Source organism: Phasianus colchicus, chromosome 7 (genome assembly GCF_987193195.1).
Source record: "Phasianus colchicus chromosome 7, bPhaCol1.hap1.1, whole genome shotgun sequence".
NCBI lineage: Eukaryota > Metazoa > Chordata > Aves > Galliformes > Phasianidae > Phasianus > Phasianus colchicus.
In genome coordinates this window covers 25,256,199-25,280,352 of record NC_143442.1, presented here as the reverse complement: position 1 = coordinate 25,280,352, position 24,154 = coordinate 25,256,199, and the positions used below count along the sequence as shown (strand labels likewise).

The following is a 24,154-nucleotide window of genomic DNA, read 5'->3' as shown; positions in this document are numbered from 1 at the left end:
TGTACTGCATCATTGTATGCAGAAGAGAATCTGAACTCAGCAACATTTCAGTTTGGTTTAAGCATGATGCTAGGGACAGGAAAGCATTTTGAAGCCTTTGCAAGCACATTTTGGGACTGCATGAAGATATAGGGTTATGTCAGTGAAATTTTTAGTTTCCGTTCCTATAGCCTACTATTAACTGAGTAAGTTTTGCACTAAATTTCTGCATTTTTTGAGATATAACAGACTGTTCTACAGTGCGTGGTATGTGTGGTTTCACAGTTTCTCTTAATGCTCTCTAGGTTGTGAAAAAACCTAGGAACTTCACAGGATTGCATGCAGTTTTGGGGAATATCATTTGTGGGGCCAGCCATTTCCTTCTGGCTCAGATACTGAGAGGATTTGGACTCGTAATTCTCATTACATTAAATGAAGTTAGGTAATTTTGGAGACCTAAATTCTTTCTGAGTATATCTGATAAACAGGAGAGGTGGTAAAGAGGTGGAGTATTGTGGTGGAATTGTATGAATGGCAACGTGTTGTGGTAGGGATAAGTAGGACGCGGAACACAAGTACTAGCTCATTTCTGCTGCTCTGCTTTGGTGAGATCCAACACAGCTGTCTTCCAGGTGCACAGGCACTTCCTAGCAATGTGAAATTTTGATTATTTAGTTGGGTTAAGTGTGGTCTTGTGGAGTAAACATCCTCCTATACTATTTCTTTTGATGTACTTTTTTTTTCATGGAGTGGGGTGCAAATGTTACCAAAGAAAGCTGAAAGAATGGATCATATATGCTACTTTCTAGTTCCAATAGACATATTAGCTGCAGGTTGTGAACATGACACTGCAATATCAGTGCTTCATGTATGAATAATAGCTGCAGTTTTTAGAGACCAAATTGAATGACTTTCTCTTACCCTACACACTTTCATAACCAAAACATATAATTTTCTCATGGTTTGCAATAACAACCATTGCAGCTAGGCTAATGGATGAGCTTCCCAGAGCCACTGCATACTGCATAAGAGACTTTCCCACTGTTGAGCTTGCCATATGGGCCTGCCAGTGACTTGTAATAGAGTTATCAGGTCTCAGCCTCCACCTGAGAGCTGAATTGCACTTGTGTTTTTACTACAGTGACCCAAGTTATTTTGAATGTGCATGAGAGCTGGACAGCTGCATGTCATCCTCTTCCTTCAGGGCCACAGGTCTGATTTGAGATTTGTTTGACACTTGGCATTCAAAGCATTGCCTACTGTCTTGAAGTTAGAAGGGTTTTCTCTATGCTCCATATCCGATCTGCTTATGGAGCAAGCAGGTTAAAAATTTCAGCTTCTTCTGAAAACTGAAATGTTCATGTTAAAGCTTAGGACTGGCTCCAGTGGGGAGAACAGACACGTGCTGGGTTAGACTGCAAGCGAACTGTAGAGTCTCTGTCCTTGAAAGCCTTTAGTAACAGTTGTAGCGATAAAGAATGACACAGATGTTGCTGGATCCACCAGGATGGCCTCTTGAGGATTTTTTTCCATGTGATTTTCTTTATATTTAGCTGGTGCATTACATTTTTTTTTTTAACACACATTCTTTAATCACGTGTATTTCCTTGAGACTTAAGACCTGATTCCAGCATCAATTTGGAGAATATCCTTGTACTCTATCATTATGGTTCTGGCATGTCTAAACTGACCAGTCTTGGGCATCTGACTGTCATGAGGGTGCTTAGTCATAGGAGAAGGTTTGACAGCGCTCCCTTTCCAAAAGCTATAAAAACAGTGGAAGTGGTACTATGAAACTTCTCCTGGGGACAAGAAATAGAAATATCCCCTTTTGCTTGCTGAGGAAAATAGAGACAAGGATTTTATTAGGTAAAAACACGAATGAGAAAGTTGTTTCCTGTACACAGCCTTGAAGTCTCTGATGAAGTAAAATGACATGAAATTTGCAGATGCTAAAAATAGTGGTAATATCAGTTTGATGTTGCATTTTGTCTTCCTCCTATAATACAGTAAAATTGCCTGTAATTCACATTGTAAAATTGACATGCAGAGTTCTTTGAAGACAGGATCTTCATTGTGTGTCTGCAGTGGCCAGAGTTACAAACCAACCCACTACATTGCTATGGCAGGCCATACAAATAAATAAATAAGGATGAATAACACCATCTCCTTGGGGGCTATCAATCCATCTTGGTTAGAATGTGAGCTCTTCAGCACAGGAAATCTTCGTGCTTTGTACAGACTTAAATTTGCCCTTGGTGCTTAAGATAGTAATAGATTATGTTAATTTGTACATTACATTATGTAAAATGTGAACTTAATCCAGAGATTTAACACTGAAGTCCTTGCTGACAGTGACATTAGTACAGGTTTATAGAATTTACTTGCGGTTCTGTTTTCAGCCTTGCATTTAACTGAGCTCTTATAGCCTGTCAGAAGTGATTGCTATAGTGTGAAAGTGCTTTGGAAAATATGTATGAATTGTGGTTTACTTATTATCATTGTATGCATATTTCATCTGTTGCTACTAAATGGGACACTGTAGCATTGTCACCAGCTGGGTAACTTCACTGTTTCTTTCCTCCTGTTTCCAGAATGCTATCAATTTTGTGTCTTTCCCCTACTCCCCACTTGTTTGATTTTCTGACCCTCTGTAGCTCTCCGTGCTACAAGCAGAAAAAAATATTTCTTCAAAATGAAAAACAAAACCCATCCTGAGGGAGCTAAAATAGCGTCTGCCCATCTGTTATAATGTTAGAAATATCACTACCTTGAACTATGGCTCCATTTGCAGCATTGTTTATATTCTACTTGAAGGGGATCTTCCTACACCAGGATGTAATAGGAACGTCATTTTTCCTCTAGCATGAGCAGATGTCCTATCTGCAGTACTAGCAATAACACTGCCGCTTCCTGTTGTTGCAGATACTGTTAACAGGCTTGAGCTGAAAGCAAAGGACGCACATTTCAGCCAGTGCCATTCAGTGCCATCAGCGTCAGTGCTGCCTATGCACCTTTTTTGCACTCCTTAACAGTTGATGTCTTAACTAGTGGACAGGATACTGCCCTAGAGCACAAATTTATTTCCTTGCTGCTTAAGGTAGGGGAGGAATGCTTCTGAAACCTCTGCTGTTCTTCTCTGCCTTGACCTTTCTTTTCTCAAGACCAGTTTATGCTAAACCCGTTTACAAGTCGTATGTTACGTACTGAAGGAAAAGGCACCTGAACTGAATATGACACATTTAAGTGTAAATCTCCCTACTCTTAGTCTCCAGGGCACAGCACTGTATAAAGCTTCAAACAGCAATTAGTGCATTCTTTTTTATTTTTTTACAGGAGGTCACTATCAAATCTCATGACACATTTCTATCACTAACCTGGCAGGCTGCCATTCAGACCACAGGAAGTCCAGGAATAAAGAATATACACTCAGGGCCTTATTCCATCTTCATTATTTCAGACACCAGCAGAATTCTTTAAAGTCTCTAGAGACTCAATCTGAATGAAAAGTATTTTGCCTGAATAGTACCCCTTATAGAGACATTGTCACTGAATCACAAATTTAGATGAATGTTGTGGCTAGTAGTTTAATCTATACTACATGGCAGGGTTTTTTTTTTTTGGTTTTTTTTTTTCACACAAACACAGGCAGTGCTAATCACTTCTAATGGCCTAACAGGGTTGTCTGGCAGTGAGAGACTTCTTGATTTTGAAAGCAGGACACTGGAGAGGAAAAAAAAAAAACTTCCTCCTATTCCAGAGTTTATCTGAGAACGTATTCACATTGACAGTGAGGGAAATAATGTATTTTAATGACTTTCAATGGAAAATACAACCTTACTAAAGCAGGTAAGCCAGGATTCTGTGCATGAAAAATATGCAAAGAAAAGACTGTACATTGGAGGTAAAGGAGCAGAGACAAAAGTGTGATTTGTGCATAAAAATTAACAGGAATTGAAAATCATATGTGTAAGTCAGTGTCCATAGCTGTTGGTTAGATGATAATGTGGAACCTTCAGTTCTATTCCTACATACTCTTCTGTGCTGCAGCATGTGAATGTATTGTTGCACTTCAAATGGTTGCTAGTCTTGTGTGTCACTGCCTTATAGGGACTTAAAAAGATGGTACCTTTTCCTCTCTTTTACATTTGAATCATTGCCAGTTCAATGGCTGCTGCTGTCACTTGTGATTTCATATATATATATATATATATATATACATAACAGTTGGGAAAATATTTTATTGTTACTTTATCAAGCTGTACATAGCTGTGTTTCTGTATTAATGTTTTTTCAATCTTTCAGGACGTTCTGGTCATTTTTATGTATTCATACAATGTCATCTTATTTCAGGTTATTGAAGGAAAGCTGGCTCCTTTCTTGGGGAAGGTGATCAAGTTTGCCACTTCTCATGTGTATAGCTGCAGTCTCTGTAGTCAAAAGGGATTCATCTGTGAGATTTGTAACAATGGAGAAATCCTTTACCCCTTTGAAGATATTTCTACAAGCAGGTACTGCAGTTAAATTAACGTTTGATTCACCTAACATATCCTTGTGGATTCTCAGCCTTATGACGTCTTCTTTAAATAACTGGGGTCTGCATTTGACTAATTCACATTCCCATGCAGCTGCACAAGATTCCTGGCCCAGAGAGGTCATAGGCTAGAAGTAGATGGGAAGAACTACTTCCCAAAGCACTGTAAGTTTCAGAACAGCTGCTTGAAATGGGAAGATTCCCCACATTATGTGATTTATTTGAAGTTTTCTGAGTTTGCAAATTGTCTTAAAACACTAAATGGATTCTCTGGTGTGATCACAGGCATCTTTCCAGTACCTGATGTCACTGGGTCCATGATGTCCTGGGACTGTATGTTGTAAAGCAATAACCATCTATTCTGGAATGTTTTCTCTGTGAAGTTTTATGGGTAATTCTTCATTTTCACTGTGCATTCTCCTCTTTGTATGTATGCAAGTTTTTTGTTGTTGTTTTTTCATTTTTGTTTTTCCCTTCCTTTAATGACAGTTCTTCTCAGGTAGTTACATAATATATGCCCAGCCGTAAGTTAAATCCACGAACATTTATTTCATCTTAAATGGAGTACTGGATGCCAGATCAGGGACAGGAGTTGCATGGAAGATTTAAAAGCAAAATGCAGGAAATCAGAGTATACTCAGCAGTGCAGCAGTATTACTATTCTTTTTCAAACATATCTTGGATTTTAAGTAAAGGGGGGTTACTTTTTTTTAACTCAGCAGAAAGACTGTATCTGACAGCATCACATTCCTCCACAGATAAATACTTTTTGGTTGTTTCAAAAATAGTCATTTTAATTTGTTCTCCAAAGTGTTCCACTGAAAAGGAAAAAAAAAATAAAAAAATAGAAGGGCCACCTTTGGAAACAATCAGATGCAGCTTATTAAAAGGGTTTCCTTAGGAATCTGATTCCTCTGTGCGTACAAAGATGTTAAATTACAAGTAGCCAAGGACTCCTCTTTGGGGGTTTTCAGCCTAACCTGACTTTCAATGACTGTTTGCACATTCTTCTTCAGATTCTCATTCTTCGAAATGCATTGACAAAGCAGGGAGCATAAGCTAAACAAGGTGTGCAGCTGAGTTCTATAAACAGTTTTCTGTAAAGAAGGTATGTGAGGGTGCTTAGTGAGATAGGCTGAGTTAAAAAGAGACTAGGATATATAAAGCATCAGAGGCTTATTAAGACTGTATAAAAGGCAATTGAAGATTGATGAGAAAATGTAAGAGCATTTGAGAAGACAAGTTTCCCTGAAGTTTCTGTGTGATTTGCCTGGGGATTTTTGGTCACAAAAACACTGTTGGATGTATACTGTTTCCATACCCTTCAGCTGAGATCAGTTTTACCTTGCAATAGCAAAATTTAAAACCTGGTATCAAAATAGTTTTTGCCAGTAGTCCAGTGAAAGCCAAAAGAAGTTGCTCTAGCTCCTGTTTTTATGTGAATTAGAAACCAGAAAGGACATTTATTCATGTTTCACAAATGTAGTTGATGTCATGCCAAAGACAACATCTTCTTTAGTGATTTTAATTGAAACAGTCGGCATGAATGGTTCTTCCATATTTCTCTTTCTTGTTTTGTCAGAAGTCATTTTACTTGCTTCTTTTGTACTCCTTGTCACTAAACCTTTTGTCCTTAGCATTTTCTGTTTCCCTTTGTTAGTTTTCTCATTGTATCACTACTCATGTGGGCACATGCACATCTGTGAAGCTAACCAGATTATGACAGTCCCATATTTTCACTGTTTTCTGCCTTTAGGCTAGAGACAAATCATAATGACAGAGAAGCTTGTGCACGTTAATGTTCATTGCAAAGCACTGAAGGAAAGGCCCAGGAAGAGCTTTCACATTTGTAACACAGATCAGAGAGTTTTTGTAGTCAGTGCTCAGGTATAACATAGGAAGGCTGGTTAGACATAGGAAAAGGTCTCGGTTTCCTGGAATTGCTGTCTGCAGCATAGTACTCACATTTTTCACTCAGGACTGCCTGGACTTGGAATTACCCTAGTTGTAGCTGCTGAGTTAAAGAAGGAAGAGTAGCAGAGCTCTAAAGACTCTTTCCATGTTTTTATGATTTAGTCACTCACTTCTGAACATTCTGTTAATTCTACCAGCAAGCTGGGCTCTTGGTTTGGAAGTATTTGGAAGCTTTTCTTAACTTCACCTCTGTGTTGCAAGTTTGAAAAGGGAGGTCAGTTTGTGTGCGTGTCTGTGTTGAGCTGACATTTGTTTTCCTGGCTACCTCCCTTAATTTCTTTGCACTTTAGAGAAAAGAGTGGCAGCTGTCAGAGAGACTAGCACCATACTGGGGTGGTTTTCAGATGACTGTTACCTTTCCATCTTTGTGGTGTCTTAAGTCACCTTTGAGAGTTCATTTCTCTCCAAAACATTTCCCGCAGTTTCTAGAATAGTCTTCAGTAGGAATTTATGAAAGATGGGTCTTCTTTAGATATGTATATCTCAGAGAAAAGCGGGGCCCCTCTTGAGGGCTGGAGTTTCTCGTTGGTCAGGTTATTTGCTTAAAAGTAATTTTTGTCAGTCCCTGAGCAAACAGAGTGAATACCTGGGTTATGCGCTCCTCAGGGTTTGAATACACATATATTACATACCCTTCTCTCACTAATCAGCATGACACATTCCTTTGTTGGCAAAGGTTCCAAAATAAACACAATCAGTTCACTTAATTAGCGTGTCTGTGGGCTGTGCTTGTCAGACTCTTTACATCCTGCTCAACAATACAGAGCAACAGTTTGCTGCCTTGAATGTAAGGGTGGGCTCACAAAGTCATAAGCTTTCTAATGATATTTCCTTTCTGTGGCTTTTCTTGGGAGGTGGCCATTCTGCACAGAGCTTAATGAAAGCCTTGATTCAGTAGTTAAACAATTATTATTATTATTATTATTTGTAAATTGGCCCATCCTTTTGGATGCCTCTTCTAATCTGATTCTTCTGTCTTCCACTTTCCTCCTTTGTCTTTCTTTCAAGTATTTATATGGATTCGTCTAGATTCTTCCTAAATTTCAAAAATTATGCTTATTTCTGAAGACCTTTAAGTCGTAAAGTCTATATTTAAAACCTAGTGAGTTAATTATGCATTTCAAGGAGCATATAGCCAGCTAATGTAAACTCTCAACATCTCTGGATGTTGATTGCTGGAGCTCTGGCAACTTTAGCAACCTGAACATCAACCTTCTGTTTTATGTCTTCAACTAAATTTGCTTCAGGCTAAAATTTTCCAAATAAACTTGTTTATTCCTATTGTATTGCAAATTTTATTTTTACAGATGTTGTGAAAGTAGCTTAAATATTTCTGGTTATAAACATGTTTATTAGAGCAGTTGAGTGCTGCCCCTCTAGTTTTCCTAGTATTGTTCTTCATTAATGTAGTGTGTCCTAAAATAAAAAGTAATGGTAGAATGGAAAAAAAAAATCTGCTTAGTGATATAGTTGTCTGTGATATGTAGCCCCATTTGTTTTACATAGAACGTTCTTTAACAAGTGTTATATCTTAAAGAATAATGAGAAAAATACCATTGCAATAAGAATAGAATTATTCATTAATATAATTTTCTGTCTAATTAAATAATTGAATAATTATGGTTAAGATTATTATATGCTACTCAGTTAATAAAGTTATGATCTTGCCCGTGTGCTGCCTTCCTAGTGACTACCCTCATAGGTAATGCATTATATTTCACTGGTAAATCTACTCGCTTGGTTAAGGCCTGGCAAGTCAATTCCTTGCCTTTTATGTTGTGCCTCTGGATGCACATGAACGAAGGAGAGTGGTTCTTTTGTGTTTGTATATTCATTTATCAAGGCTAAACTGTTTTTGCTTTGTGAAATTAATTTGTTCTGAAGATCAGTTAAGACATGTAGCCCTTTTAAGATACAAAGCAGAAGACCCAAGTTTAAAATAGATGTGCCACAGAACAGGCTTAACTATATGAACCAGCTTGGATGCCTCTATAATCTTTGGCCACCGTCCTGTTAAGACCTATGAATGTATGCAGCAAAAGGTCCTACTAAGGGCTCTGGGGCTGTGCCTAGCTTTATACACATGCTGCAGTTTTTGCAAGACTGCAGCTAACTGTGTTGCAGATGCTGTATTAGTGGACAAAAACAGCTCTGAGCATTGGTGAGAAAGTTAGATAGTAGGTGGAGAGATTGACATATACAGCACAGGGCATTTCCAGAAGATATCTTGGCAGAAGTGAAAGGCATCACTTGAAGTACATCGTTTTCCCTATTGCTTTGGTGTGTTTTGTGCTAGACAACCCTTCTCTAGATCTGGTTCCCTTGAGCTGTGCTATATTTTAGTACTTGGTTTGTGAAAGAGCTAAATTCACTGGATGTTGATAGTATAAAAAGCTTATTCAAAGTATCCTGAAGGGATCTGCTCAGCGTGAAGAAATGTAGACATCTAAGCAGATGCTAAATTATCTGCATGATGTAATTTCTGTTGAATCTGTCAAAATGGGCTAAAATCTGATGGACCAAATCTGATTTTTGTCTGGGCAGATCATTGCAGTAGCTTTATCTAGAATGCATTACAAGAAAGAAAATACAGACTTTTTCATAGAGCATTGTATTTTGGATCTAGATTAGCTTTAGAGATCAGTTTTTCCTGCCTTGTATCAGATTAGTGAGAATTAGAAAGTTCTGCATAAAAGCAGGCACTTAATTTCAAGCAGGAAGGCCTCTGCAGTGCTACCTGGTGCACTTTCCCCCAGGCTAGGCATGGCAGCCATCTCACTTCCTGTTTCTGCTTTATGACTTCCCTCCTGTGCCTTCTTCCTTGTTCTAGATTTTCCATGTGCTGTTCAAGACCTTATAATTTCCTCTTCCTTCCTCAAGCAGAATTCCCTTTTGAGGTAGACCTTCACCACCTTACAAGCAAGGCTCCTTGTATCTCAGACTTTTCAAATACCCCTGAAAGTTAACATTGCAGCTTTTAATTGTTTGGAAATTCTAAGATTACTTTAAGAATTAAGTTCCTTTTTTTCCATCTAGGGTCTAGTTAGATGTGTCTTCAGCATTATAGCAGAGCCATGAAATCTTAAGTGCATTTGCCTTTTTCTTAATAAAAGCAAAAATGCTAACTTAATCACAAGATTTCAAGACATGAGACTTACAGAAGAATACAGTACTCAAGAGTCATGTAATCAAACTGTGATGTAAGGGCAACAGTTGTTAATACAACTGTTGATAATGTTACCTGGCTCTGCTTTTAGGTCTTCAGCCAGCACTTAGTGAATACAGTGCATTAATGATAGGACAGGTAGAGAAGTTTCAGGTCATGCTGTGGCAGCTGTCAGAGGAAAAAGGTATATAGGTCTGAGCTATGTAAATACTTGAATCTCTATAGCATTTCTGCATTTTTGGAGGTTTGCAGGCAGTGCATATGTAGGGATTTTCTCCCTTCCAAAGTGTATAATCTCCACTGACTAAAGTGTAATCACAGTATCATAAAAAATGCATTAACATTGTTCTTACTGTCTTTTTACAGATTTCTTGTGGATAGGCCACATTACTTGGCTTGATATCTTTGGACTTGGACAACTTGAAAGTGCAGGGCTGAGGTGGACAATCAGTCCTTAATTCTCTGTCCAGACAGAAATATGGAAATACACGTAGATAAGTGCAGCATAAATCCCTGCAGTCATAGCTGAGGGGAAGCTAGGGATGCACTTTCCTCCTTAATCTGGAGCATAGGGCTCTGTAGAAAGGAGTACTGCAGGATGTCTTTGCTCCTGCTTGACCCCACTGGTGTGCTTCACTGTTGTAACTCAGCCTTTGTACACAACTGTCAAAGGAGGATAGCAAGTGGTTAAATCAAACTATTCTGGCTCAGACCTCACCTGTAGCCAATTGTTCTGTGAGAACTTAAAATGAAGGCCTGATAGGCATTTTCTCTTCTCTCTTTGATTGTTCTGGGAATGGCAAGAGAGGAATGGACCCTGAGGCTTCCTCTCTGCTGCCAGTGAGATACTAGTGATTTTCTTATGAGCTGCCTGCTTTTCCCCCATTTATGAGGCTTTCATATCTCTCTCCACCTCCACTGAATGTAGTTGACCTTGGCAGAGGTTGCTGGCCTGACAGAACAAGGGCACAGATGTAGGTGTGGATGGAGAGCACCTAGGGTACCACAGGCAGCCAAACTGGGGGAGAGGAAGAGGCTCATTCATTCCCACTCCCGTCTGCTTGGGACGCTTCAGCAAGGTTATGACCATGGTGGTTATAAGGGAGCGTTGACACTGGTCTTGCAGTTTTCATGCATTGACACTGGGTAGCATGTTATTCAGTAATCTCAGTGTGGCATTACTGGATCAGCAGCAGTGTTGAGCATGGACACCATGTCAGGCTGTGGTTGGGGAGGTCTGTGCAGCTATTGCAAGGATCCAGACTGTGGGTGTTCTCCTTGGTAAGCCCCATCAGTGCAGGCTGGCTAACTGCCAGCTGTAACCAGCATCAGCTCCCACAGAACATGAACTGGTCTGATGGTTGGTGGCTGCAGTTATTTATTCTCTTTCTGTGTGCTTCTGAGCCAGCCCAGAACCCAGCTGTTCCCTTATAAACTAAGAACATCTTTAAGCTATGTTAGCATACCAAGAGTAACCCCCTGAGAAGGAGGTATACAGAAATGAAAAATATGATTATGCTTTGGATTGCCATTTCTATTTGTACTAACTCCCTAATTATTAGTGGCACTGAATTAATTGTTCAGAGTGAATTTGAATTTGAGATGTAATTATTTCATATTTCAGGAATTGGGTAGGCTATAAGTGTGTCATAAAAGGCATTATCCTAACAAGATCCTTATAGGGACAAATCAATGCCATATCACTGCCAACTTTCTTCCATTCATTTACTACATCAGTGTCCTGCCTTAGTCAGGCTCGTTGCCATGGTTCCTAGGCAACTGTAATAATATTGTTGCACATGTATGTCAGGCATTGATTGCCTTTGAGGCTTTTTTTGTATTGCAAGTGAACACAGTCTAGTCCATTTGCTTTTTCCTTGTGTTCTGCTAAAAGTCTCTTAAGAGTTCTGAAGGGCACACCTGCAATACTCTCAGCTGAGTAATTCAGAAATACCTTGCAGACATGCACATGTGGATTATGCAGGGTGGTGTTCATGCTGGAATCCCTAGGCAAGTCGTCTTTAAGCTACTGTGGTTTGCTCTGCCAGTAGTCTTTTTAGTAGCTAGTTAAAGGTGGCTTGATATTTATGGTTCTTAGTGAAAGTATAACAATCTAAGAAAAGTATAATGAACAACTCTTGTTTTTTTTTCTTGTTTGTACCCTGCAAGAAGGAATTAAAACAGTAATCTGAAGAGATTTAGGGAATGAAGGGCTTCATCCTGCATCAAATCCTTACTGAAATTACTTTAAAGTAAATACTCAAAGTGAGTAAATTACTCGTTTGAGTAAATGTGTATAAGGCTTGACACAGAGGAAGTGGGTCTGCTGTGGAAAAAAAGTAAGTGTATAAAACTAGAAGGGAAAGGATGGCAGGTGAATATGGTGCTGCAGTGAGACAAGGGAGAGCTCTTTGCCCTTCTCTTGTAATTGCTTCTGGTTTACCTTAAGCAAGTCAGTTCACCTTATCTATTGTTTCATATTTGTGAAACAGGAATGGCGGTCTATCTGTCATCCACTGTTTGTTCATTGCAGGGCTGAACAGCATTGCCATGATCTGCTTTGATTCCCAGCTTGGTATTTGGAAGCCAGACTGGTGCAGTCCATGTGCTATGGTACTAAAGCAATCCTAATGAACTTTGCTGGTCCCAGCAATTTCATCCCAACAGTCACTGTTGCTCCCAACAGTCCTTCCAACCTGTAAGATTCCTAGAAGACAAAACTGTCTTTCACATTATACTGTGGGTCATGAATTGACCATCCCCAGTTTATTTTGCTGTTTAAGTTGGAAGCTCTTTGAGGCAGTCCTCTTTTGTGTTGCACCCCCTCTTTTGGGCATGCCCCCTCTGATCGTACCTGTGAGGACCTGAATAATGGCACAATGTGGGGAGAAATATAAGTATGATCAATTGGTAGAGCAGAATCTAGATTTACTTGACCCATAAGCCTGTGCAATGTGAGAGATTTACCAGAACTTACAGTTTACCAAAAATTGATATCCATATATTTCAAATGTCCAGGCTTAGATAATAATGTGGGCATTTCTTCAGCACATAAGGAGTGGCTTTGTGCTTTTAATATAGAAAGGCTTTTCTTTTGTAACTAGTGATAATAAGAAGAGCATTATAATGCCTGTCTAGCTTGTCTGGCTATGGAGAGCTGAGGCCTTTCTCTTAACACACTTTTCAATGCAATATAAATTATTTAGAGAAATGATAGTTCTTTGCACTTACATTACTTCAGTTTTCAAACAAGTAAAATATCATTAAAACATGAAACACCCTTTGTCATCTTGATAGAATTGGTCAAGTAAAAAAAAAAAGAGAGAAAACGTCAAAATAGAGAGGAAACTATTTCAGATGCTGTCTGAGGAGGCTGAAAGTCAGTATGGGAGTAACATTTAGTGTTCACCGATTCTTCAGATAATGTTTGAGAAATAGCAAGATACTATTAATGTGCAGTATCATTTATTACATAAGGAAAAAAAAAGCCTGAGTGGCTGTGGACTCATCATATTATTAACTGTGGTACATAGAAATTTCACAAAAGATGCAGAGACTTCGAGATACAAAAGTTGAGTACCTGAACCATAAATTACCTATGAAAACAATGAGGTTTAAGGAAAAAATGACTATATGTGGTAACTATTACATGAGCCTTTTGTAGACCACAAAATGTATTTTTTTTCCAGGAAAATAAAAGCATTTGGGCGTATTGAGGCTTGAAAACAACAGCGAAGAAAAACTGTGAAACTCACATGTGAAGAGTTAGTTAGTAGAGTGGTTTTAGAGAGTCAGAGAACAGTTTTTGGTAGTGGTCTAGTAAGTAACAACTGGCTGGCGGTTACAGCAGGAAGATTGACATTTTTCTTCATCCTTCATCAGGGAAGTATTAGCCACATAAAGCCATCTATGTGTTTACTTTTGTGCAGATATTCAGTTTGCCAGCCTGAAAAAAAAGCTGCTTTTTGTAGATTTTATTTTGTTCTCTACCTTCTGAAAAAGTAGCAAAGGAAATTCTTGTCTTTTTTGTTTGTTTGTTTGTGAACTCCACCCATGCTGTTTTTTTCTGTCAAAAACTCTACAAAAGAATATGAGGAAAGGCTTAGAAATAGCTCTGTGAGATCGGTTTTCAAAAGGGAGTATCAATTTAGAAGTGCATGTGGAACACCCTTTTTTCCTAACACAGGTGCTGCTGTTCCCTTCACAAAGTACAGCTGCTGCTAATCCAGCTCCTGGATTCTTTTCTTTGCTTTCCCCATCATTGTACCCATAGCTTCCTGGTGGCATTTCAGCAGAAAGGCAATTGATGGAGCAATTAAGTTGTTGCACTTGGTATTTGAGTTTTCGCATGTGTAAAAGCACCAGTGTCATCAAAAAGGAGCTTTACTTGGAGCTGTACACAAAGGGAAAAATGTCAGTCTAATCGCAGAGACAGAGCTTACCAGTGCCTTTAAGTGCAAGCTCTGCAACTCCAAAGATAGTGATGCAGAACAGAATATGGGATCAACAGCTAAGTGCAGCTCAGCACTAATGTGCACTTTAGTGCCTCTTAAGCCTTATGGAGTGCAGGTTCCTGCACTTGGAGACATACTCTGCCAGTGTGCAACCATCTGAACCTCCAAGTCCTGCGTGTTACATCAAATCATTTGAGAGAGAGACACTCTTGCTGCTTTTCTAGGACTTATTGCCTCTGTTTCATAACACCTGGAGAAAGAAGCTTGTGCAGTTAGGTACGCAAATATATTATTTGAAGAGCAGTGTCTATCTGTCCAAGTTCTTCATGACAAGGAAAAGACTTCAGAATACATGATGAAGCAGGAACAACAGTCTGTTCTTAGCACTAATGGTCCTTCCATTTTTGGTGCTACAGAGGAGGTAAAATTAGACTTCAGGATTAAAGAAGAAATCTGCTTGCAATATTCTAAAATGGAGTATAATTTGGAGGTTTTTTTGTTATCACTGAAATTTTTCTCCCAGTGAGATTGGGAATGGTCAATCATTTGAAATTACCAGGATCAGTTGAAACTGACTGGATTTGGTGCAATGAAAAGCAAAGGCACAAATGGCTTGGGCAAAGAGTAATCTGCTATCCATGCAAATGCAGGTTCAACATTAGCATCATGTGACTGCATTTCTTCAGCAGTAAGGAGATAGAAGTATACAGTGAGAATGCACTCAGACATTCTCTCTCCTTGTCCCTCTGGAGAGCAAGAGGTAGTTTGCATTTCACCTCAGAGCTCTGTTCTTCAGGCTTTTCCAGGGCTCTTCCACAGTGAAGCAGTGGTGCGGACCGTGAGTTGCAGGGCTGGCTTTTTGCACTGCCTCTGCTGAATGCCTCACAGTGTGGGGTCCCACCCACTCAGAGCTTTGGCTGTTGTTCCACCCCTAATAAAAGTGCAGTCTTTTTTTCTCTTTTCATTTTAAGCGGGGTGAAAGAAGTTTGTTACTTTTTTCCACTGGTTACTTCTGAAACATGAATTAATATTAATTTAAACACCATAAATCATTGTTTTCTCTGTTGATGGCCTTTCATTGGGAGGAGCAGGTGTGCTGACTCTTTTAATCCTTCTGGCAACCATTCTAGCAGCAAATTTTGATAACTTTTGTCACCTCATCAAGTGCTGTGGAGAAATACTGAATGAGCATAGGGAGTGGCAGTGCAAAAGCACAAAATTACACTGCTCATCAATCATTATTCTCTAGCAACTTCCAGAGTGCAGCAAATTGCTGACTAACAAGAGAAAATTAGCTTGATAAAATCACCATTAGTGTCAGGTCAGAATGATGTAAAGTTTTAAAGACACGTCTGTCCTCTCTGTCTTTCCTTCATCCATTAGAGTGTCTGTTGGTAGAGATCCCAGTTCAGCACAGCACGTAAGTGCACGCTTAATTTTACTCGAATCAGTAGTCGCAAGGAGATCACTGTGATGCTAGTCACAAGCACATGTTTATGTGCTTCACTGGATCAGAGCCATAACATACTTCATCATTTGTGTGCTCAGAAAGAGAAATATCTCTGTGAGCCAGTTTCTTGCTTCAAAAAGAGTTTCAGACTCACGAGCTGGTTGCATTAATAAGAGTATATCGAGTTCTAGCACAACAGCATAGTAGTTAGCATTGTACTTAAGTTCTTTAACCTTGCTAGTTGAATTCTGTCAAGTTGTGCTATCTAGAAGTCTGCCTCTTCAGACCTCTGTATTGCCATCTCAAAGCTCATCTGTTATAAATTTAGACTGTCTTTGGACACAGAAGTAAATCCTAAAGTCAGCTCAAGAGCCACTTTTTAAAAGTTATAAGTGAAATGCAGATGTGGCTATCATAGTTAACAAAACAGGTTGTGTTAACTTACAGAGTTCTCCGTAACTCTTTCCAGACTGCATGCCAAATACTGCTATTTGTTTTAAAAGTGGCTTTTATTTGCCTTATGGCTTCTCAGCATTTGAGGCTTGTTGCTTTATATTTTCTTATTTTCTTCAGAATCTTGATAACTTTAACTTTATTTCAAACAATAAGAAAGAAAATTTCCTTAACAAGCAAAACAAACAAAACAACAACAAAAAAACAACCAGTAAGAGTATAAAAATGGATGCCAAGATTCTCATATAGACTATGGTAGCTGTGGATGAGGAGAATGAGGCATTGCAAGACTCCCCACAGAAATCACCAGCTTAACCAGCACTTCTCATTTACATACAAGAACTGCTCTAAAATTTGATGTTCTGTTGCTTTCTTTGTTTGATTACACAACAGTAATATAAGACTTTGTACTTCTGATGCTGTCATCCATTTATTTATTTACTTATTTTCATTTGGTTGTGGAACTGCAGCAATACAGTGACTTACTGTCATTATACAGTTATTTGCATTGAAAAGCTGAGAAAATGTCCATCTGCTCAGCTCTAGCTCGCTCTATGGTTACCAGACATTTCATTGCTCCACAGCTATGTAGAATTGGAGGCTTGAGCTACTATGACATTACATCCATTACCATCTAGTCTGGTTCTTCTGTGAGACACAGCAGAAAATACTTCCTGCCGTTCACTGTTTTATTTTTACTGTTTGGAATGATTTCTTCTGTTGAAGTGGACCTGAGTATTTTACTCCTTTGAGAACAGTTGACCCCTGGAACTTCTTTGACAAAACATCTTGACAGTTCCAAATTCTGAAATGTATCTTATTGGAAATTAATAATGTTATTCTTCATTTACAGACCAAACTAGCAAACTTTTCATTCATAAACCAGAAATTATATATATCCCATGATAGCCTGGATGCTAATTAATAAGAAGAGGTAAATATTAATTCTTGTAAGGTGAAGGAGAAACACTGGGACAGATTCTCAGCAAGTACATATGGATGCAAGTACTCCTGAGTAGCTTTACAGCAACAGAGATGTGAGCAAGACACTGCCCTTTGATACTGCACACTTTTGAAATGTAGCGTGCACTTTTGAGCTACCAGAACTGTTTGAAGGAATGCCTACTGTCCATGGTCCACGTGAGGTCCACTGCATGCTCTGGTCTTATTTTGTCATTCAATTTTGACACTAATTTGTGTTTGCAGGTGTGAAAGCTGTGGTGCTGTCTTCCACTCTGAATGCAAAGTGAAGGCTGTACCATGCCCCAGGTGTGTGCGTAAAGAATTGCAGAAGAAGCAGAAATCCTTCTGGAGGCGACTGAATATGGATGAAAACTTTGAAGAGTCTTGCAACATGTTTGAGTTGTCATATCAGAACACATGAGTTCCTCAAGGCAGTGGCGAGCCTGAAGAGAACCTCTTCCCCATCTGCCAGCTCAAGCAACCTCTCAGCTTAGCTAGGCAGAAATCTTTTTTGCAAAATAATATTTGATCTTCTTCAGCTATGAATAGCAGCTGCCAAAGTCACCATAAAGCCTTGTCGGCTTTGGATTATCAGTGGCTAAACTGCATTTTGCATTGAAGTTCAGCCACTAGCTCTCATGCAAAACATGGTTTACTTGAAATGCTTTATGTCTAGCTAATTAAGCACTTATCTTTTTCTTTTCCACCTCTGGAGAAGACCTTTCCTCAAGGCAGAAAGTATTTGCTGCCATTAATGCATTGTTTTTGATGTTGTTCATTTAGAATTGACCAATCATCTACTTATTTATGTGTATTATTTATTATTAGCCTTGGCAGAGGTTCTGGTGAAGTGTGTCACAGAATAGGGCAGGAATTATTTTAAGTCCACCTGTTCCTTTTGATATGGACACATGGTTCCATTTCCTTGTGTTTCCAGAGAGCTATTTTTAAAAGATCAGTGCATTTACATGTCACTCCTCGCAGAGGAAAGAAAAGTATCTCCCATCAAATCTTATTCAGGATATTTGCTAGCATAAGATGCAGAATAATTTCTTTAGCTGTGTTTACATATTTATAACCACCCCAGTGGAATATTACATAAGCAGATAAGCAGGGTACTTGCTGCTGGTTTTTGTTCATGCTAAGTATATCTGTCAAGCTGTGTCGCTGAAGTCCGTTCTGCTTTACACTGCTTATTCTTGATCTGTGTGGGGTCACATCCTCATCTGCAGTAACATGACATTCCAACCTCTTGCTCGTCTTGTGTTTGAAGAATTTTTAACTGTCCACATTGGTTTTGTTTTTGTGAAGTGGAATTTACTTTGCATGTTCATCTGACCTGAAGTTACTAGACCAATAGTTGGGAAAGTATTCTTGTCCAAGTTACCTAGAACATACTTCCAAATTTGTGAAGCATTAGTTTGCTGTGTTTGTGTCCAATGCATGTCCTGAGTTCTCTGGGAGCTTTAGGAGGTTTTATACTTCTCTAGAAATTTCTCTAGTAGAGACCAAACTTCCCCAAGGTATGGGTTTGCCTCATATGCGTGTGGAACACAGGGAAGTACTAAACACGATAAATTAAATATATTATGACAGAGAAGTATGTGATGGATTTTATTGCAGTGATGCATATCATCGCTGATAGTGTTCAGTTTGTGTGATTTTACCTTTAGTGAGAACTTAGAGATCTTCCTCATTCCATTTCATATTCTTAACTTTTTCTCCAGAGCCTGCAGTAATATGTGTATTACATACATATTAATGCATTCATATATATATATACATATATATATATACAGAAAGCAAATACGGTTTCAGAAGAAAAAAGCTAGTCACGTGCATGTGCATTTTTCTTCTCTCACATAGGTTTGTTAAAATGCAGAATACTGATCTTTGCTTCCTATATGATATGCAGGCTGTTGTATTCAAGGTAGAAAGCAGTATTGATCATTGAAGCAGTTCACTAATTGCAAGTATTTTATATAAAAGAACAGGGTACATCATGCTTACATTAGAGGCTAGAAAGCTACAAACAAACTGCCTTGTATTGGAGTGTAAATGGTTGCTTTTTCCAACCTCCCGTGAAGAAAGTAGCTGAATCTGAACTTTCTCAAGTTTCAGCACAACTGCTATATATATAGAAGCATGTTTATATCTGTGTACACTAGACAACCAGTGCCTTTCTTTTCCAGAAGTCTTTCTCCCATTGGGACCCTTTGGAAGGAAGTGAGGGTTTTTCCATGCTCTTGGCAGAGTAGTATAGGGATTCCTATATTTAATAAACTTGGTGAATGATGCACCTTTGTCACTAAAATTAATACTTCCTTTACACAGGGACATCTGTGTTTCACGCAGCTCAGTGTTCTTCATGTGAAATGAGTTACTTTCAGCTGTCATCCTTAAGGATATAGTGTTCCTTCCAAGTCCATTCCCACGTAAAGAACTCCCTGCATGTTCATATATGCAAACACTGAGCAAGTCTTGTGGAATTAGTCATGTAAACAGGAACTACAGTGGTACTGGCTGAATAAACAGTACACTCCCACGTTTTTCAGTGTGTGTCACTACAGCCGGTCCTGTGGCAAAGCCAGTAGCTCAGACTGTCGGAATCTGGCAGGTACTATTTTGATTTAGCTCTAGACATAATGATGGGTCATTAAAGAAAAAAAAAGAAAGTTATGTTTTCCATGTCATAATGCTTTAGAACTTAAGATACTTTATATCACCAGTTCATGTTCCAATTTAGAAAAGTGTTCTTGTGTGCACTGTGGAATACCCTACAGCATCGAGGAATCGAAGTTTAGGCATTGCAAAGTACTGATTACTTTTATAGATGCTGTGATGTCTATAGTGTCAGTGATGAGGGTGGCTAGATATTCTAGTAAAATTCTGGAATAACAATGGACAGCTTTGGAGTTACTCTCAATTTGTACAGCTATTGCAGAACAGTTTTAATTTGTTATCTGAGACTTAGAGGGCAAAAAAGCATTTGTTGTCAGAAAATTCATTGGAATTAGTGGTGAGTCTGGAACCTCTGCATTGCTAAGGACAAGGAGCAGAGCAAAAGCATGTTTTTTGATATGGTGGCAGCACCCAAAGCTTTTTGTGAATGAATAATGTACAATATACATTGGAAATTACTATTTTTAATCCAGTGTAGTTGTAAATGGGATGGTTTCTAAAATGGATACATTCTTCTACCTTGAAAAAGTAATAGAGCTTCTTCCTGTAGCTATAGGAGCAGACTGTAAAGTGGATGCTTTTCTCTCAGGGATGCCTAGCTCCTATCCAAAAGAAGTTATTCCATATGGATGAGTAGGATGCAGTCTTCTGTTTCTGCCTTTCAAGAGCATAAAGACCCAGTCCTGCCTTCAGGAATTGTTGGTGAAGTAGGAATGAGCCTTTTTCAATTTTTAGGGCTGTAGGGTGAAAGAATAAACAGAAACTACCATGCATGTTGCTAACTCTTGAAAGACCTTAACAGGATGTTTTTCCTGCTTGCTGGAGGCACTGTCCATGCTTCTGTAGGTGGTTTGGATTTTGTATAAAACTGTATCTTGCATGACTGTCTCTGCTAATGTAATGTAGTGGTGCAGTGTACACTGGTCACCAATGTACAGTTTTCCTATTCTGCAGCCTTGTGCATGCTCTGCAGACTTCTAGGTGGGCACCAGCTGGAAAAGTACCTAGGGCCTTTCCAAGTTATGCATTTCTGTCCCCCACACATGTGCACAGAGATGGAATTTGTATGTACGTGCTTCTAGTCCCATCCTGCCCATGCAAGAAATAAATTTGAACAGTAGCATTTCACTGTGAATCAAAAATAAAATGTGCTGTTTGTCTCCTTCACAAAGAAGGTGCTCCCTTTACTTAAGGAGGAGGATAAATAGATCTGTAGATCCAGTTACTGCTCTTACTTGGTTGTACAGAGCTTATAAAACACTGTAGAGATAGAATACTTCACTGCAAGGGACTGTAGCCTGATTTTACAACTACTTAGAAAATTATTATCTCAATTTAGTTAGTCTGAGATTATTTAATGCAGGATACTGTAAACTTACGTAATTCTCCCTGTTTTCCTCTTTAACCCAACCTTCTAGCTTTTTAATGTAGATAAACACATACCTAGAGGGTGCAAACTGCAGCTTTTTTGATATTATGAATCTGCAGAATTTTGGATCCCCTATGCAGAAATCTTTGTCTCTTTTAGCTGGTGAAAAATGATGGTTTTATGGTGTGACACAGTGTCTCAGCTGGTAGGACTGATAGGAAATGGCAGTTGTGAGGGTTTTTGACAAGAGCAGATGCTTTTTGGTGAGGATCTTGCATTCTGCACAGTATGCTCTGTCAGAAGTGAGTCATCAGAGTACCTCTAGAGCTGCTCATATCAAGGCTCCTCTTAGTAAATAATACTAGGATACTGTGTGCATTATAATGGATTTATGATAATGTCCTGAAGGGCTTAAAAAAAAAAACCAAACAACAGAGGGTGTCTGGTGATGGGGAAGCTGCACAGTTGTACTTTGCTTTTTCCCTATAGCAACAAAAGCCACTGAGTTTCCTGGGCTTTCCAAGGTCATGATCTGTACTGCAGCCGACTGTTGATCTCGCTAAAAGAAAAGTAATTGAATAATCATCATAATCTTATCTCTTGTTTCTGCTGCTCAGCTGCAAGCCAGTCTCGTCTTCCTTTCTTTCTGCCTCTTCCCTGCCTTGGCTCACAGTGCTGAGCCTCTGGCTAGGCTTCAGCTTCGTAGCTGATGACTTTGCTTTTGAGCTAGTCAACTTCCATCATTTTCTCCTTCATAATTTGCCTTCCAATTTTCCCTTCCCAGTAGGAGTGCCTTACAGTACTGTATATTAGTTTCTATCTTCCTGTTTTGGATTTCCTGATTGAATCTGCTGTTTGATTAACTTGTAGGTTTAAACTGAAACTCTCCTGTGGCTGCACACGCTCTTTTGCTGGGGCAGCTGAATAAATCAGTTTGCTTGTTCTGTCCTCATGAAGTAAGCTTTGCAGGCTGTATATACCAGCTCTGAAGACACCAAGCTGCATGGAAACGTCTCACTTTTGCTTAATTTGGTGCCTTAAATTTTCAACAATGAAGAATTTTGTCAGGAATGCTCTGCCATAATGGAGCATGTTTGGTGTTAGAGCTCTAAACCCTTGCTCATAGCAGTTTCCATCTTGCTAGGAGTGATTAGCATAAAATTTGTTTACTGTCTGTGCTTTGAGAGGGAAATGTGAGAAAAGATAACGGGGGGGAGGGGGCATTGTTTTTATTACCTTCGCTTTTGAGACTAGCTGGGTTTTTTTTCATTCACAAATGAGGTCGTGCTAATGTGGGAACATCAGTGCTGTGGATTTATAATAATGGCAAGCACTGAACATTAAAGCAGGATCAGGTAATGTGCAGCTTTGCTCCTCCCAGAACCACTGGCTGGCCTGTGCCATGTGATGAGAGGGTTCCACTTGGTAAAGCTGGGTTCATGACTGGGTGGCAGTGAGGGCATTTACTCTAACTTTAGTTTTAATGCAGCCCTCTTTCCTGAAGGCTAACCCTCTGGGGTTTTTGTCAGCATTACTTTAGGGAGAGAGTTAACCTGCTTAAATATGAGCATTATTTGTTAAAGTCTACAGCTAACCTCATCACGTGTGTGTTCATCTTGGGCACGTGACTGTACTAATGGGGTTTTTTTAAGGCCGCTTTTGACCCCAAGTAGCAGGATCCCCATTTGGCAGTGGCACTGTTTTCTCTGCACTTTAATAATGTAGCGAGAAGACAGCCTGGATGATAGATAGTGTGCAAAGTCCTTCTTTACTTGAAAACTCTGGTGTGCGCACACTGGCTTGGGTCATATCTTAACATGCAAGTTTCCTCCTGGACACTAAGGTGGCTGTTAAGTCAACTCAGAATGACACTTGTGGGCAGCATTGGAGAAATTCGGGCCTGGAAGGCTGTTAACTGTCCAGGACCAACGTCTATTAGGTCTCATCCACATCCACAGCTGTAATTGGCTCAGTTACTTATTTTTGTCTAATATGTGTGTTGAACCAACGTAAATCATTGAATGCATAGCACTGTTCTGGTAGAAAAAGGATTTATTTTAGTTTTGCTTCTGCACTTGTTGATCTTGCTTCAACTGAAGTGTTTTCAGACTGATTTTGAGTGGCAGTGATACCTCTGATGCTAGGTAGGCTTAGACAGGCCCTTCTGTACTTGAGCTAAGCAAAAGTAAGAATTAATGAGCAAAATGCACATTTGAAGAGGTAAAGGCAATTTCCAGATAAGCACCAGTCGAGTTGAAGCAGTTTGAGGCCAAGGGAAGCCAGGCATGATAGGCAGAGCTCAGGGTTTGGTACTGGCCCCTTTGGCCTGGGCTTACTTCCCACCAGCGCTCCAGCTCACCTGCAGCACCGTAAGTTTTTTGAAAACAATTATGTGTGTGCGCTACTTCATCTGTTAATTTATTGGCAACATTGTTGTATGTGTTTCATTGGTCTTTTGTTTATTTTGTGTTTTTTGTTGTTTGGTTGTTGTTGTTGTTTTACTTTTGACAAGGATTTTATTTAAATTATCTGCAACTACTAGGCAATAGTCTTAATTTATTATTGATGTGTAATAATGTAATTTAAATTCGGTGAGTTGAATTGCTTGTTGATACTTGAGCAGGGTTTATTTGGATTCACTTGTGACAGCATCAGAGCACCAGTCCCTTCTGTATAAAGGCATCTTTCAATAAACACTACCAAAAAATTACTCCTCTCCTTTTTAATCTGCCTTCTGCTGGGTACTGCACCATGTGCAGGACAAGTTTTGTAAGAGTACTAGTTTCCTTATAAATACTTAGTTCTTGGTAAAAGTCTTCAAAATCTAAGTAAATTATGATATTTTTATAGGGTGTAAGGCAGAAGGTCTCTGGAAATGCCATCAATGACTGAATCAGGCTTGGTGTGTTTGAATTTACATTTCAGTCTCTTAAGTGTGTTTGAAAGCCCCAAATGCCCAGATTTTTAAAGGTGCTGAGCCCCAACATCTTCCAGGAAAACTTACTGGGAGTTGTTGTTGGGCATTTTTGGGTAAGCAGCTCATTGGAGCCATGGGGACGCTGCCCTCCACTACATGGCTGCCTTGTGGACCTCTTCCTGCAAACTCCAGGTTAAAAAGTCTTGGACCATA

General features: G+C 39.2%; 1 protein-coding gene across 1 annotated transcript in view; it reads left to right on the top strand.

The window, feature by feature from the left end:
• Window positions 1-23,734, top strand: part of PLEKHM3 (pleckstrin homology domain containing M3) — a 76,557-nt gene extending 52,823 nt beyond the window's left edge. Inside the window, exons 6-7 of the mRNA XM_031601253.2 lie at window positions 4,333-4,490; window positions 17,217-23,734. Of these exons, the coding sequence (XP_031457113.2) occupies window positions 4,333-4,490; window positions 17,217-17,394 (336 nt within the window). The 3' untranslated portion in view covers window positions 17,395-23,734. The remainder of the gene's footprint in view (window positions 1-4,332; window positions 4,491-17,216) is intronic.
• Window positions 23,735-24,154: the final 420 nt, after the last annotated feature.